The 16952-nt window shown below is 46.8% G+C and overlaps 5 protein-coding genes and 1 non-coding gene across 6 annotated transcripts, besides 1 other annotated feature; 3 read left to right on the forward strand and 3 right to left on the reverse strand.

Annotated features, from left to right (window-relative positions):
• Nucleotides 1–1443: 1443 nt before the first annotated feature.
• TSTA_089720 (kinesin family protein (KipA), putative) lies at nt 1444–4425 on the forward strand (the record flags this gene model as incomplete). Its single annotated transcript, XM_002478653.1, has 3 exons — nt 1444–2257; nt 2309–3088; nt 3116–4425. The coding sequence occupies 3 exons, from the start codon at nt 1444–1446 to the stop codon at nt 4423–4425; spliced, it is 2904 nt and encodes a 967-aa protein (XP_002478698.1).
• Nucleotides 4426–6213: 1788 nt separating this feature from the next.
• On the forward strand, nt 6214–7597 carry TSTA_089730 (uncharacterized protein; the record flags this gene model as incomplete). Its single annotated transcript, XM_002478654.1, has 2 exons — nt 6214–6295; nt 6366–7597. The coding sequence occupies 2 exons, from the start codon at nt 6214–6216 to the stop codon at nt 7595–7597; spliced, it is 1314 nt and encodes a 437-aa protein (XP_002478699.1).
• Nucleotides 7598–7849: 252 nt separating this feature from the next.
• Nucleotides 7850–9021, reverse strand: TSTA_089740 (diacylglycerol acyltransferase type 2A; the record flags this gene model as incomplete). The annotated part of the gene is made up of 2 exons (XM_002478655.1): nt 7850–8870; nt 8930–9021. The coding sequence occupies 2 exons, from the start codon at nt 9019–9021 to the stop codon at nt 7850–7852; spliced, it is 1113 nt and encodes a 370-aa protein (XP_002478700.1).
• A 481-nt stretch (nt 9022–9502) lies between these two features.
• Nucleotides 9503–10594, reverse strand: TSTA_089750 (G-patch RNA maturation protein (Gno1), putative; the record flags this gene model as incomplete). The annotated part of the gene is made up of 2 exons (XM_002478656.1): nt 9503–10508; nt 10572–10594. The coding sequence occupies 2 exons, from the start codon at nt 10592–10594 to the stop codon at nt 9503–9505; spliced, it is 1029 nt and encodes a 342-aa protein (XP_002478701.1).
• Nucleotides 9801–9932: a sequence feature (CT-rich).
• A 536-nt stretch (nt 10595–11130) lies between the features above and the next one.
• Nucleotides 11131–14837, forward strand: TSTA_089760 (SacI domain and endonuclease/exonuclease/phosphatase family protein; the record flags this gene model as incomplete). Its single annotated transcript, XM_002478657.1, has 7 exons — nt 11131–11461; nt 11524–11728; nt 11782–13423; nt 13475–13774; nt 13837–13946; nt 13996–14321; nt 14377–14837. 7 exons carry the CDS (start codon nt 11131–11133, stop codon nt 14835–14837), a joined length of 3375 nt encoding a protein of 1124 aa, XP_002478702.1.
• A 396-nt stretch (nt 14838–15233) lies between these two features.
• TSTA_089770 lies at nt 15234–15316 on the reverse strand. The gene has a single exon. It is a non-coding gene; the product is annotated as a tRNA-Lys (tRNA).
• Nucleotides 15317–16952: the final 1636 nt, after the last annotated feature.

The raw sequence follows: 16952 nt of genomic DNA on the forward strand, positions 1-16952 counted from the left end.
CTTTGCTGGCTGGATTGGATTGCATGGAAATGCTGAAATGCTGTTACCAACTAGGTTTCTCCCAGACGCGTCAGATTTCAAAACTCTTTTCTCTACACTCTCCCCGCTATGACTGGCTTATTGATAGAGGTGATCTACATAATAGAGATCAATACCATATATATATTTATCTGTCACATACCTAAGTAATATCGGCTGTCCTCCCTAAGTGTATACTCGTGCGTTCGTGGTTATACTTGGTCTGACGATCACACGCTGTTACGACCGTTAAATTATTGACACGAGCTTTACGATCATTCCGGAAACACGATCAAAACAAATAAATACTCCGCACACCCCCTGTAACTTGTACTGTCGCACAAGACGATAAAGAGCGAGGATGTGGATTTTCGGACGGCGATCTATCAGTCACTTGGTGCATTTAGCTGAAGGCTTAACGCTTGGACCAAACATTATCTGTATCAAACATAATCCATTGCAGATAATAAGGGCTCTTCATCCTTGAAAAGGAAGAAACACTATCATTCAAGTCGAGTAGATCAAAAATCGTCCTCCCGTGCGTTGCTGCCACCCTGCCAGACCAAACTACATTGCAGTGTGAATGCACAAGCAACCCTGGGATAGGCACCAATCCCTGTAGTCCTATTTGCCAGGCGAGGGAGGATTGTTTAGGCCCCTTGAGGATAAGCTACGGGAGAAAAGGTTCGGGAAGGAGCCTATCAGCGCCCGCTCGGAGAGAGACTAATTTACCCCTTATGAACTGCTTGACCTTTTCAACTTCTGACCTTCTCCATGTCTCCAGCTAAAACTCGACTATATTCTACTGAACCCACCCATCCGCCTCGACTATCTTTTCTTTCAACCGCATCGCTCGAATAGAACCGTGCATTGGACGCGTTTTGTTGTTGCTGTCACTATCACGGAGGTTATTCTACAGTCGAACTGGGGAAGCCCCCACGATAAACAACGCTTTGATCAATATTTTATCGCAATCACCACGCGGTTTACGCAGCCACTCTCATGTCGCCGAGTCAGTCATAGAGAAAGAACCTCGATTGAATCCTTCGGCCCCTAATAACGTCAAGTTGCGAGTCTCAAATATTTGTTGTGATGTGAGTGAGTTTAGAATTTGCCCGCATTTGCAGGTCTGACAGCAAATGGACATGTCTGTTCATGAGAGAGACAGTATTAGGCATGCAAATGAAGTTTTCGTTATACGTCCCTTTATTCAATATCATCTTATAGCCCTCTTGTCGGCATTCAGTCTCGAAACATGCTTTGCTGACCAGACATCAGATGTTGCAGTAAATTGAGGACTTCCGGGGAAGGCCTTTTGATCGGCGAAAACCGTTACAAGGTGATTTCATTCCATGGACTGAATCATACACACACATCTCCTCAAAAAAGGTAATCGGAACACAAAAAGAATCGGGGATAATCACAATGGCTACTCCGTCCGCCCTGCCTCGGTCATCAAGCCAAGCGAGTAATCCACCGACTGGCAGCGTTCCCCCTCGAAGATTGAAACCGTTATCTACCGTCTCGGATTCCCAGAGAAGCGCGTCGCCGTCACCCTCTAAGCTTCGTCCACCTACGAGACCTTCACTTGGCGGAAATGCTCAATCGAATTCTTCCATGCGTTCCGTTTCCAGCACAATGACGTCAAATGGAGCCGATAAGAGTTTGCGAAGGTCTGTCAGTATAGCAGCCTTTCCCCAACCTCCAAAGTCAAACGGCAGACTATCAATGGCCTCGATATCAAGTTCAACTTCGAATGTTCCTTCGACCGCGCGCAGCACCCCGGATATCACTAAATCCGCCACAATGAAACCCAGAAAACAGTCGAGACTAAGTTCAGGAACCACTGCAAGCAACCGTAGCTCTAAAGTCGTTTCTCTCCTTGATAACAGCAGTGATGGAAAGATTGTCTTAAACGCGGCAGCCAGCAGAGATTCAGAAGGTCAATTCAGCATCTCTCCGCCGCACAGCAGAAGCTCGTCAGCGCAGGGCTCGTATTCGACCAGCGCGACGACCTTTGATGAAAACGAGGAAACGGAACATGACTCCAGAGATAGTTTGGCGGCGGGCAAGAAGGGCGCTCGGTCAAAGGAAGCAAAAGGCAATGTTATCGTCAGCGTGCGGGTACGCCCAGATACCGGTGCAAACGAAAACCCCCGCGCAGAAGGAGAGTGGATGGTGGACGGGCGAAGGTCACTCATCGCCTTTCGAGGAAAGGAGAGCTACGACTATCTTTATGGTAAGAGTTACGACAGTTCGATAATCCCTTTATTCGCTAACAACGTTGTAGATAATGTTTTCACTGCCCATGACAACAATTCTAAAGTTTACGATGCGTCAGCCAAGCGTCTGGTCCGGAGAGTCATGGAAGGCTACCATGGAACTGTTTTTGCATATGGAATGACGGGAACCGGAAAGACGTTTTCGATGCAAGGAACGGCCTCGTCGCCCGGCGTTATCCCATTAGCTATTACCGACATATTTTCATACATTCGCGAAACCCCCCATCGAGAGTTCTTGCTTCGTGTCAGTTATCTGGAGATCTACAACGAGAAGATACACGATCTACTCTCAGCTTCGAGTGCAGGTGCAACTGGACCTAATGCGCCTCCACAAGAAGAAATCAAGTTGCGTGAGGATAGTAAGAGAGGTGTCTATGCCACACCCTTGAAGGAGGAAATTGTGCAGAGTCCTACCCAGCTTCTCCGTGTCATTGCGCGTGGAGATCATGCACGTAGGACTGGTAGCACGCAGTTTAATGCACGAAGTTCACGAAGCCATGCTGTTGTCCAAATTGTGGTTGAAAGTCGTGAGCGAGTGCCCAACGGAAATTCAACACAAGACAAGCGGTCTGCCGTGGGTCCAGGAGGCGTCAGAGTTTCGACTCTGAGCCTAATCGATCTCGCTGGTTCCGAGCGTGCTGCAGAGAATAAAGAGAGGCGGACAGAGGGTGCTCACATTAACAAGAGCTTGCTTACTTTGGGAACTGTCATTGCAAGGCTTTCGGAGAGCAAAGATAAATCCGCCAGTGCTGCAGATAAGGAAAGCAAGCATCTACCTTACCGTGACAGTAAGTTAACAAGGCTATTGCAACCAGCGCTGTCGGGCAATTCACTCGTCAGTATTCTCTGTACAATCCAAATAGGCGCATCCGGCAGCGCCGCCCCTGCAAACACACATACCAACGAGACACTCAACACACTGAAATTTGCCGCCAGGGCAAAGAACAATATTGTCAGCCATGCTAAACGAGCGGAAGAGGCGTATGGAGGAAATGGAGATGGTGGGAGCAGAGTCTTACTCGAGCGGTATCGAATGGAAATTCAGTCTCTACGTGCTCAGTTGGAGAACCAGAGCAAGACTCAAGCAGAAAACGACATGAAGATGGAGGAAGAACGGATGGAGAAGGAAGCTGAAGCTCGGCACGAAGAACAAATGCTCGAAATGCAGCTTGCTCGCACTGCTCTTAAAGAGCGAATTGAGCATCTCAATCGGCTTATTCTTTCATCCAAGTCCACCGGTGTTAATAGCCATGGGGGTACGGCATCCTTTGATCGATTGTCCACCATGTCTGGTATGAATGAAACCCGTGCACGGTCCCTTTACTCTTCATCGAGTCAATCTACACTTGGCGCGAACTCGTTGCGACGGACGGTGTCACAACAGTCTCTGCACAGTACTGAGCCTAGCAATGGATATCAATTCCGACGTACGTCAATGGCTCCGGACGAGGACGATGATACCGTTGGCGAATTTGGCGATGGAAATGCGAGTCTTCAGATGCAAGTGACTGCCTTACAAGCCGATCTAGCAGATAAGAATCGGTACATATCTACACTCGAACGACGGCTACTTCAAGCGAGGCGCTCAAGTCATTCAAGAATGTCAATGGGTTTAGCACAATTGAAGAACGGGGACGATGCCGACATGATGGCATTACTACGTGAAAAGGACATGGAGATTTCCGAGCTACGTATTCAACTGGACGACAAAGACCGGATGCTCACTGCTCTTCGTTCTGCAGCCCGTCAGCGAGATGTAGCTCAAATGACTATAGATGTTCCGAGCCAGGACAAGCGATTTGGCGGTCATCAGACCAACGGGAGCAATGCGAGCTCGCTTGCCAGCCCCCTGAGTGCCGGCAGCTCTGTCAATGGCCTTTCACTGGCCAGTATCTCAGAGCGAGAAACCCACCCGAACAGGAAAAGTGTTGACGAGGTGTCACGCATGCTTGATGAGATGATACAAGATCGTGTTGAGCAGGGTCACTTGAACAAAACTTCTCGCCGAAGCTTGTTGTTTGCCAGTGGAACAGGCAATCATCCAGACCCGATTTCACCCAAACCGCCTGCGATCAGCGTTCCTGACCCGCGGACTTCTATCGTTGAGGTACCAGAAAATGTTTAAAACAACCACGTCCATTTGCCTCGTTTCCACAGCGTTCGGCCTCTGAAAAATCCCATATTGATGATACGATATCCCCATATTATCCGATACACAAAAAGGACATAGTCTTCCGCATTTGTTCGGCCTTTTTTTTTTCCTTTATTCTTCGTTCAGCTCTTCATTCTTGAGCGGCGCTTGGGATTCCCTTTTGATAAACAAAGAGGCTGCTGAATGCAGCAAAGTATTTGAGGATGACTGGACATTTATTCTCCCATGCATACTTGATTCTTTGTTTCAATGTTCTTCTGTCGTTGCCCCTTGCGATTGTATACTCCTACCATGCTGCCACGACCTTGTTTCTTGTTAAGGCGTGTCTATCTAATGTCTCTTCCTTGTTTCGTTTCTCCTGGCCGGGTTGTCGGCTAGCTTTCTGATACCCCAGGTTTCTTGTTGAATGTGTACGTTATGACGCTTGAAAAATTCAAACTGTCTTCGCTTTCCTTTCGCTCGTATGCGTGTTGGGCAGTATGTAGTGTAGACGTGAAGTTGTAAAGTTGTGATGACCATGGAAAGTGATACTGGAGAAGCTGGCTTATGTAACTGTTTCACTGTAACCGCCCCACTAGCGTCTGCCTTGCAGGCCAGGGGTTTGGGGGGAAGGCACCACCCAATCCACGCACAGAGGGCAACAACGCCGGCGTCAGAGCAGCTCCCTAAGAACGGCCCTGTGTTTCACTTCGACAATCCTTCGCCCACTCAGCTCTCTGCTTACAACGCCACGTCTTTGTTATAGCCCCGTGAAATATTACTATTTACAACAACATGCCTTACCTCGGGCTGACTGGCTGACTGGCTGACTGTGGAAATCATGTTTATAACCCTTCTTCATGTCCCACAGGCGGTTTACAGCGTTGCATGTGTGAGTTTTGTTCATACATACACTACACAATCCCATGCCTGGTTGCAGGGTTCACTGTTTAGTTTCTATGTTACCGTTCGGTTTCTTGACTTGATGTTCAAGGGCATTTGCGAATCATTCATTCGTCTTTGATTTCAACTTCTCTTCGATTCGAGCAATATACTCCCCGCGCTATTTCCACCACCGCCTTAGGAAAACTTTCATTGATTCGACTTTACTTATCTTCTGGAGGAGCTGTCATGAGCAGTAACCGAACATATAATTGATGGGCCGTCAACCATTCTGCTGACTTCGGCTACTATCCAAGTGGTCAGGGGCCGTCAGAAGCTGTATCGGTGCAATTTCCAGACTATTTGCAGTGACGATTTTCTCATACCATATCGGAATATTCGTTGTCCTTGTACCGCTACCAACAACAGGCAATGCCTGAATCCACCTGATTGATACGGCTTTGTTCTCGGATCGTCACCTTCGATTTCTTGTTGTCTAGTAGCTAAACCCAGCACGATGATCATATCATCTCGACAAAACCCGCCCAAGATGTCTCTCCGGCGGACGGCTACCTTACACTCACCGGCACTCACTTCGAAAAATAGCTTATTAGTGCCACTCATCGACTCACCGTTGCCATCTCCCGTTCTGCCATCGATCATACCTAGTCATGGGAAAAGACTCCCAGGTTCCGGAAAACGCAGGGCATTCCGCATACTCCGCTTATTAACCGTGTGCGCAATAGTAATCGTCCTCCTACATATCCCACTGTTTCGGTTATTTAGTGTGCCGAGTCTCGTGCAGAAGTGGCTTGCCCGTGACAGGAACTATCAACTGCCCTCCATACTTCCGGTTTCAGCATCTCCTATTATAATGACGAACGAACAGGGCCGCCAGAAATGGTCCGTCCATATTCCAGCTGGCATGGAATTTCCGTTATCTCCGCCACAGATCGGACAACTATGTTCTCAATGCCTTCAGGTATCTCAGCAGGTTTCTGATGGCAAATATCAACCTTTCGACTATTCTCGGTACGATCCTAATTTTATAGATACTACCGACAGCCAGTCGGTTAGACAGTCAACAGGGTTACTGTCTACTGAACAGGCATTTATTCAGAAAACGTCAAAGATATATTGCCATAGCAGTCTCACATTCGTTATGCAGTCCGAGGATGCAGGTCTGGGTACCACTCTGATGAACTTGTGGATAAGCTACGGGCTTGCACAAAAACAAGGACGCAGCTTTTTCATTGACGATACCAATTGGGCTTATGGTAGATTCTCGAAATATTTCAGACCGCCTCCAAAGCCGACTTGTCGCCAACCTCCCCCAAAATTGAGACTTCCTTGTCCCCTTCAAGCACGACATCTCATTGTGTCTTCCTCCAATGCACACTGGATTTTTGGTGATAGCTTCAAGGAGTATTTCAAAAGTCCTTTTGCCGTGAGTGAAACCCGGCAGAGGGAGATATTCGATATGGCTCGTAGTGGCTATGGTGCCCTTTTCAACCTCATCGGGGATGATGCTTCTTATCTCCAGCGACGTATCCAAGGACTGAACAGAGATGTACGGTCTAAAGGTGGTGTCGCGATTGGCATCCACGTTCGCCACGGCGACTCGCATCCTCTTGATCCTCAATATAAAGACTCCTATATCCCTCTTGATAGGTACGCGAAGCGAGTCAGCACAGTCTTCCATGCTCACCTACAGCAAGCGCGTGGGGATACCGCATTGTCCCAGTCAATGGCACAACATTCGAAGGTCATGTTAGCATCAGATGATCCGGAAGTATATACTTCCTTCGAGCTGGGCGGAGCAGAGAGAGCTCAAAGTTACATTGCTTTGGCAAACAAGGCAGCGCTGGATGCTGCGACTGACAAGTCCCAGGGGAGTCTCTTGAACGAGAATGTCGGCTGGGAAGGCGGTTTCTATCAGGATATGTTTTGGTCTCTCGGTGTTGAAGCAAGTGACTATTCTGAACTTGGGGGTCCATTTCCGTCCAACCAGGGACCAACTAAGCCGAAGACATTGAGTGTTGAAAGCGTTGCCGAACAGCGTCGCCTGCGCCCTTCTGAGGAGTCGCTGAAGCTTCGGGAATGGGTTGGTCGTGCATACCTCCTTGACTTGGCAGTTTTGGGTCAAAGTGACCGAGTTATATGTGGTGTGAGTAGTGCATCATGCCGGCTTCTAGCTGTGATGATGGGCTGGAATAAAGCCATCAGACATAAGTCATGGCAAAACATTGACGGGAACTGGCACTGGTCGTTTATCGTGCCTTAGTAGTATCTTATTCAGATGAATCTAGCAATCATCTGTAACAATCCTGAAAACCACCCAATATACTAGGACCTGTTTTTACATAGGTAATGGGGTTGTCATATGTGAACATTGAATATTAATTACTGTAATGAATGGAAACAAGTATATACCGTGCAAATAAAAGTTCAAGCAACGCCAATGAGCAATCGAAATCATATGAATATCATCAAATATACGAATATCTCCAAATTATAAGCCAAAAAAAAAAGCCCGTTATGCAACGATCTCGAGTTCAGAAGTCCGGTTAGATGCATATACATCCTTCCACTCATCCCATAGTCGAGTGAGTTCTTGGACATATTTATTATGTAATTCGTTGATATACTCTTCGTCAACTTTGTCCTGATGGCGTTGCTTAATGACTTCAATCGGTTTTCCAACAACAACATTGAGCGGTCTCCGATAGGGCATTAGGCCGACGTCGTAGTTAAACACGCCGCGCGCATGAAACAACGGCACGGTGAAACCCATGAATTTCTTGATCAGCATCTGAATCTTATGGATAAAAGGATGCTGTTCTGAATCGACCTGATCGTATAAATCGTTCTCGCCGAATCCGAGAACGGGGACCAAATCAGCGCCGGTGCGGGCTGCTAGCTTCACGAAGCCCTTGCGACTGTTCAAGATGAGTCGGAGGCTGCCCGGTTGTGCGTCTAGTGACTCGCGTGCACCCCCGACTACAATAGTAATTGCTCGACCCATTCCTTCGCCGTCAGCGCCGCCTTTGGTCAAAAGGTTCTCACATGATTCGCGAGACACACTGGCCAAACCCATACCCATGGCGTATTCCCTATAAAACGGTATTCTGAAGTTGGAGTCCAGCGTGAGCAGCGTATTAGTGATCCCTGGGAACAAGTTTGAGAATCCGAGGGCTTCCGTAGCAAACGCGGCAAAGGCACCGTGAGAAATGATTCCATGAGGATGGTATCCAAATATATATTTTCGAGTAGGCGGCAGTACCTGTGTACGATGTAATCTGGCGGGGAAATAGGAGGCGTAAAGTTTCCAGGCTCGGGAGCTGCGAAGCCACTGTTTGCGTCGCAAGGTTCCGGATGTCGCCGCGTTGGAGAAGAGGATGTAGGCGAGGTATGGAACAAGCAAAGGCCAGAATAAGGGCATTGCACAGACAAAGAAGAATAAGGTCAGGCATATGGCCATTGTCAATGTGTGGTAAAGAACGACAAAGGTCTGCAGGCGTCTTTCGAGGCCGATGTTTAGAGGGGCCCACCGTGTTCTAGATCAGAAGCCAAATTAGCAAATAGTAACATCTCTTTCGCTCTTCGAGCAACTTACCCGTGCTTTTCAGATGTGCCATTCCTTTTGTCGGTATGAGAGTTCGTAAGGCCATTGTGCTGGACCTTACTTTTACGCTCAGCTATTGCCATAGTAAAGTGGTTATGAAGGTAGACGGATCATCGATAAGTAAATAGCATTATGGCTCATCAGATATTCGCGTATAAGGCAAGATATGAACAAGAATGGGATCTATAATCTAGAAAAGAAATGTAGGTTGAAAATAAGATGAAGCTGGAGTAGATCAAGCTCACAGAGAGCAATGACGTTGCGGCCCCATGCCAAGATTCCGCCAACGTTAGCGATAAGGCGCGGTGGGTCAACTGATATCGTGTGTGCCTCAGGCGGTTAAATTAAGGCACTGGTAATGTGCCAGCTAACTACATGGGATCGACTTTGAAATTTCAAATGTGTCAATCAGTTCATCTGTCTACAGAGATTCCTATATAACCTATTGTGTCTTCCTATGTACAAGTATAATGTCCTATCATTTGCTCACAAATGGCAGGAGCTAGGGTTGAAAATGCAGTATACTGCTAATCGCCGAATATATCAAGCTTTGATCATAAAAATCTAGTCCAATGTAAGCATATAGATGAGAAATTGGATTGTCACACAGATGAGCTGGATACTTACTTCGCCCAATGATCGGTCATCCATGATTGCCATTCTTTTCTGTTGAATATGTCGGCCGCGAATAGCATGTCTCCAGTTTGGTCTCGGCGCTTGTGTGCTAGTAGCCTTCTGCTGGGAGGCCTTATTGTCTGCTTCATCTAAACTGGATGACTCTGAGCTTTCGCTGTCCAAATCCTCCTCAGCACGCCGTCGTTTCTTGGAGCTGTCCTTCTCGTCTTTTTTCTTTTGTTCCTTTTCTCTTTTCCTCTCCTTCCTCTCCTTCCTCTCCTTCTTGTCTTTCTTTTCCTTTTTCACCTTCTTATCGGATTTCTCTTTCTTCCCTTCTTTATCTTTTTTCTTCGATTTTTCTTTCGTGTCCTTTGCTTCCGCAGTTCTGCTAGATTTCCCAGCCTTTACAGACGATACTGCGTCCTCGCTCTGAGAGGGAGTATCGTCCACACTGTCATCGCTTGATTTACCGAAGGATGCCTTATCCACAACAGTGGTGTCATTCGATGAGTGGTATTTTTTCTTGCTTTTCGACTTCAAGACATCATCAGGCTTCTCTTGAACCAAGTAGCCACCGCTAACAAAAGTAACAGCCTGCCACTTCTTTGACGCATACAAGGCCAGCCTCGTATCATCGCGCTTGCGTTGCTCTTGTTCCAGTTGCACGTCGCTCTTCCCATTGAGTCGACCCAACAATCCCTGAAATGCATCTATCGCCGCCACGTCATCATTTCCTAACGTCCGGGGACGAGCACCCAGGCCAAGGGTATCATCTTTCAGTGTCACTCGGATGTGAGATGCACTAGCTGCCGTGAAAGTATCGGCATGATTTGCATTTCGCGCACCTAAATAACTTCCAGGTGTCCATCCTTGCGAGGTCATTATCTTATGGCCGAAGCCACTTGTTGACTGGGCCCATGTTGTATTATTTGGATCGTGCGATATCTTAACCCTCCTATCGATGATTATATACGAATAAGTAGCTGTGGCATAAGTTGTTGCTGGACATAACACTCACTTGCGAGGGGCGGCAAGACCCATTGAGAGTGGTTAAACGCAGATTTAAGAAAAATTATATGGTTAAATCTTTGAAATGACTCAGATCAATTGCAGTGTATTAAAGCGTGCGAAGGATTCGGTGAGTTAGTGTTTTGATTGATCTTCACTTTTTTTTATATTTTTTTGATGCGGTTGGGTAGATAGTCTTATCAAAACTACTAAGCCATGCCTATTTTGGAGTAGCATGGTCACATGACATCTGCTCTTATAATTCTCAAGCAATCACCTGTAGTTGAAATTCTTCGATGAACGGCCTTTTTCATATAACTCCTTTGATTGCACAGGATGCATACAGTTTCTTTCTTCTCTAAGTGAATGTGTCTGTGACAGTACTCCGTAGAACGCTTCAAGGGACAAGGCTGAGAATTTATCGACAAGGCTTAGTTAAGCATAACGACAACATTCACTCAAACCAGACTGACTGGACGGACTGGAATACTTCTCCAACCCTCTTAATAGCTAACTCTTCCAAATAGGAAAATAGGAACTACTAAGGCGCCCAGCAACTACCATGAGCAATGTCAACTTTGCGCGTGCTCTGTCGAGATCAACCTCGACGATCTATCGCACTCGCCACGGACGATTGTGTTCTTGAAATCACCCAGCCCAATGTAGACTCCAGCCGCAACGGCTCTACTAAACATCAGGACCCAAATCGGCGTCTCCTTGAGGCCTTTTTCCGGTCGTCCGTGGATCTTCACGGATATCGACTTCTAGGAGAGGGCTGGGGGACTCTGGGGTTGATTTCCTTGAATCGCGATGTCTTCATTTGTGTCGTAACCAGCTCTTCTCGGGCAGCAACTGTGAGACCCGGAGAAACAGTGCTGAAAATTGAGAACGTCGAATTCTGTCTGTATCTTCCTCTTCACTGAAACTATGTGCAAGATAGAAAACAACTAATTCTCGCGTAGACTGTCTTAACCGTGCAGATTATGAATATGGGGAGGAGTACCAAGCTTCATCGCGTTTTGCAACGGAAGACATCGGCTCAGATGATCTTCATGATATCAAAGACGTAATCACCGACCACCCGTTTATTGCACTGAAGAAATTATTCAGTGACGGCAGCTTCTACTATAGCCGTGATTTCAATCTTACTGAGCGGGTACAGGACCGGTAAGTGTCACGCTTGCTTTTCTCGCGTTAACTCATGCTTACTTAAAGCTCAGGTCGACTGGCTCATCCGTCATTGGTATCGAGGGCTTGAACCAAGACATGCTTTGGAATTCCTACATGATAGACCCTTTGTTGCTCTTTCGCAGCCGTCTATCAACGCACGAGCGGGAAAAACTTGATAATTCTCGCATTCTGACATCGGTCATAAGAGGATTTGCGGGAACATTGGCAATACCAGCCGCTGGACTTCGAATATCGCATTTGGCTTCAAATCTACCGTCAAGCTTGACTGTAATATCACGTTTGTCTTCTCGTCGCGCCGGCACCAGGTTCAATTCTCGTGGAATCGATGACGATGGAAATGTTGCAAACTTTGTAGAGACCGAAACGATTTTATGGAGTCCACCAGGCTTTACATTCTCTTACGCGCAAGTGCGAGGCTCTGTACCTATCTTTTGGGAACAGACACCAGGCCTCATTCCTGGTCAACAGAAGATTGAAATTTCTCGCTCATTCGAGGCCACACAGCATGCTTTCGATAGGCATTTTGATTTTCTGGAACTGAACTATGGCGCTGTTCATATTGTGAATCTTTTAAGTGATGCGAAGAGCAGTGAGTTGAGTTTATCGTCGGAGTTTCGTAAGCACGTTGCAAAGAGATCCGCTGCACATCAAGATGAGTCAACGATGTCATTTGATCATTATCTACTACGAATGACCGATTTTGATTTCCACGCAGAAGCAAGGGGCCCACTCGGATATGAGGTGAGCAGCCAAATATATGAGATTCTGAAGAGCGCTCTTGATGGATTTGGGTACGCTTTACGTGAAACCAACACCAACGAAAAGTCATCTCCCTCTCGTCGCAATCAGGAAGTGTCCCGGGTGATCCTACAGCAAGAGGGCGTTTTTAGAACCAACTGTCTTGACTGTCTTGACAGGACCAATCTTGTACAGACAATCATCAGTTCAATGGCTCTGGAAATGTATCTTCACCAAAGGGGAGGTGTTATGGTACCTGAAATTCGAATGAGACATTCAACTCTATGGGCCGATAATGGAGACGCGCTATCCAAAGTTTATGCCGGCACTGGCGCTCTCAAATCATCATTCACAAGACATGGTAAGATGTCGTTAGCTGGTGCTTTTGCAGATGCTCGCAAAAGTGCCACTCGCCTTTACGTCAATAACTTCGCCGACAAGGCCCGACAGAATACCATTGATATTTTACTCGGCCGACTGAGTAACCAAGTACCCGTGGAACTTTACGACCCCATTAATGACATCGTCACGGCAGAACTTGAGCGTCGAGCTGATGAATATACATCATCGAAAAACATCAGAATCTGGGTGGGTACTTTCAATGTCAACGGGAAGGGCGACGGTACTACGACAGATCTTTCACCATGGCTCCTATGGATGCGTGAAAAGGGTGGTGACAACCCAGCTTTGGTCGTTGTTGCGTTTCAGGAAATAGTGGAACTCAGTCCCCAGCAGATCATGTCAACTGATCCAAGACCGCGAATGACATGGGAGAATTCGGTCAAGAATTGCCTCAATGATTATGCGGATCGCATGGGAAATAATAGATATGTGTTGCTAAGAAGCGGCCAACTTGTCGGTGCTGCCCTCCTCGTTTATGTGCGAGAAGACGCCCTCAGTGATATCAAAAACGTAGAGGGTAGTGTGAAAAAGGTGAGTCATGCAGTTCAAGTATTCACTCCACATGCTAATTGTGACCTACAGACTGGCCTTTCAGGGATGGCAGGGAATAAGGGAGGTTGCGCGATACGTCTCGAGTACTCAAATACCAAAATATGCTTGGTAACCGCCCATCTTGCTGCAGGGTTTGCAAATTATGATGAAAGGAACAGAGACTATGCGACAATTAGCGGTGGCCTGAGGTTCCGATACAATAGGAGTATTGAAGATCATGATGCTATTATCTGGCTAGGTGACTTTAATTATCGCATTGGCCTCGAGAATCAAGAAGTGCGACAACTGATAAAGAAAAATGAATTTAGCAGATTATATGATCATGATCAGGTATGCTGAGCCGAGAAATGCGCGTTCTAGTTTCCAAAACTCTGTTCTAATTTTTGGTCTAGTTGAATCTACAAATGCTGGCAGGAAGAACGTTCCCGTTCTATTCTGAAGGGCTGATAAGGTTCCCTCCGACATATAAGTACGACCTGGGAACCGACAACTACGATACCTCGTGAGTGGAAATGACATATATGCAAGGACTTGCGCTAATGCATTGACAGAGACAAAGCGCGTATACCAGCGTGGTGTGATCGGGTGTTATGGAAAGGAGGTTGCCTTAAGCAAATAGATTATGCAGCAGCCGATCTAAAGACATCAGACCATCGGCCTGTTTCGTCCTTGTTTGACTGTACAATTAGCATTGTTAACGAGGTCCAGAAAGACAAGCTCAATCGAGTACTATATGATCAGCATCGTGTCGAATTTGGAGCCATGATGACTAGTGGTGATCTCCTGGAAAACGATGACGAAGCTTCGCGCTCTTTTGCCAATTCTCAGGGACTACCTCCGCCAAGTTCGGATCGTCATAAATGGTGGCTTGACAACGGTAAGGTTGCTTTTACAATTCACCAGGCCGTGCAGTTCGCTGATTGTGAATACAGGCTCCGGGGCTCGTTCGGGTATTGCACCGTCTATGCAAGGAAAAGTGCCGAATATTGTTGGGAAACCAAATCCGTTCGCTGAAAGTGATGAACATGATTGGGTTAACCCTCAAATGTTACTTGATATTGCAGATTTACGAGAGCACTCTATGACAGAAGCTGCAGATAGTGCGGTGACTAAACCACAGCGACCACGCAAGACAGCTGCACTAAGTCAAGAAAAGCCTTCAAACTCAACAATGACCAAAGAGGCTCAACACGACGCTGCTGGCGTCACTGGCGGCGGTACTTGGGAGCCTAAGCCTCGTTTACCTCCGCGACCTTCAACATGGGAAACACGTGAACATATTTCGCCGCAGCCACCAGCACGAAGCGCCACAGCAATGCACGCGTCGACGAATCTGCTCGATGGAATGGATCCTGCAATGGATAAGTGGAAGCCATTGCTTCCACACCGGTAATCACGGAAATGTCCATGTATATAGTATATAGCGAAGACCGTATCTTATCGCCAGAAGGAATCATTTGCGCAAGGGACTATAATTTACAAACATGTTGGAGTAACATATATGAAGACACAGATGTTCTGGAGGGAAAGACAAGGATAGCACAGGTTACCAAAATACATGCATTTTCTTGTCTCACAATCCTTCAGCCTGGACAACCTGACCAGCTAAGTCCTCCCCCCTCTTCGCCATATTTGGGTCTAGGGCGACAAAAACATGTCCCTTTCATAAGAATGTTTGCCTTCGGTGGTCGAAGCGGAAAGACGCTCGGTAGAGAGGCCGATGGACTTGAGTGTATGGGGAAGAGGCATACGTAGAACATAAGGCAAAAAAAGGGGGAAAAAAGTTAACAGCCCGATGCGGGGCTCGAACCCGCAACGTTCAGATGCCTCAAGGATAAGAGTCTGACACTCTACCGATTGAGATAACCAGGCAGTTGGAATACCGGATTCGGAATAGTGTCTCAAGATGACAAAATTTGGGTAGCGGAACGGGTAACTCAGGGCTTAGGGCTTAGAGCGACGCGTATCGCTGTCCACTTTTCGCTTTCCCTCGACGTTCGAACCTGTTTATATCTATGTTCATTCTTCGCCGTGTAAAATTAGCAATTATCTATAGTGTCACTATAACAATCTTACTCCGAGGTTCCGGAGAATGCTACTTTAAAGTACAGTTGATTTGTAAAGATCAAAAGGCCGACCGGAATGTAGAATGAATGAATGAATGAAGTTTATTACGCCCGGAGGGACTAACCACTAGTTACATTATAGGTAGGGAAGTAGTTAAGTTAATAGTGCTCTAATTGCATAATCTTTCTCACATTTCTGGCCTGAACTCGCGATAGCCCATATTTTTGATCTTGTAACTCGGTACTTGGTGTTTGGAGTCTTCAATCTTGTCGGTGATGGTATAGGGGTTTCCTTATTAAAAGTGTTACCTGGTAGATGGCCTTAAAAGTTATTTTTCTCCAGGTGTGCAATATCCTATCTTCGGCGGCTGCAGCAAGGTCTACCTGGGAAGGGAAAAAGGGAGGGAGTCATTGGGTTGGTTGAAGTTCGGATTCTAGCTCCGGTTCCAATCTTCTTGTTGCCATTGCAAAGGTGATTGTTGCGTGGACAGTCTCCATATCTAGCTGCCATCGGTCTAAGTCTGAACGTAATTTTCCACCAAGAAAGAAGGATAGATGCCTCAATTTGATTTTGTGGATTGATCCATGAAGGCTCTCAATGATATCCACCTCGTGTAGCGGAATAGAAAGTGTTCTATTGTCTCGCTTGCTTGGCCGCAGGCACAGAGATCCGAGTGTACTGCGCCTATCTTATTTAAGTAGTTGTTGAGCCTTGTCATTTTTGTCCGGAGCTGGACTAGAGTTTTTGCTGTTTTTAATTCCGTCCACCATATAGGCTTTTCACATGCTTTCCCGGGAGCGCAGTGTCAATAGCTTTTGAGTATTTTCCAATGCCTTCTGGAAGGATCCAGTCCTGGCATCTTGCGGCGATGGCGATTCTAAAGGCCGATGTTTTGGCTTGGAACGGCTGTTTTCCTGGTTGTCATTCTGTTCTCATTGATCTATGTGCTCCAGCTCTTGCTCGTCGTTTCCATTCATATCTATTCTCTGCAAGGTCTGAACCAGTTTATGTATCCGTTAGATGATCCTTTCGCCGGACTGTTGACGAGGTTGGCCAATTGCTGCAAGGGTAGATTTGTTGCTGCTAAAGAGAGTGATCCACCTGTGGCATGTCCCAACTGGAAGGAATTCTAGTGCTGCTGCTATTGCTCCTAAATCTGCTGTATAAGGGTTTTGTTGTGTCCTTTTGCCTAGTGTAACTGGGCATAGCATCGTTATTGCCATTAGCTTGGGTGTCTACCGTGCCCGGAATGTAGATTGGAAGGTCACCTGGTTTATCTCTCGGCGTGACTGAGCATGTTTCTCACTGCATCTGTACACCAATGCCCGGGTCACTCACAGTGGTTGGACCCTAAAATATAACGCAATCACCTTTCCATCTCGCTCAGCTACATCATTAATTAATTTACTCCGGGACCACGTATAGCATCTAGATGAACATT

Source organism: Talaromyces stipitatus, genomic scaffold, assembly GCF_000003125.1.
Source record: "Talaromyces stipitatus ATCC 10500 scf_1105507295527 genomic scaffold, whole genome shotgun sequence".
Lineage (NCBI taxonomy): Eukaryota > Fungi > Ascomycota > Eurotiomycetes > Eurotiales > Trichocomaceae > Talaromyces > Talaromyces stipitatus.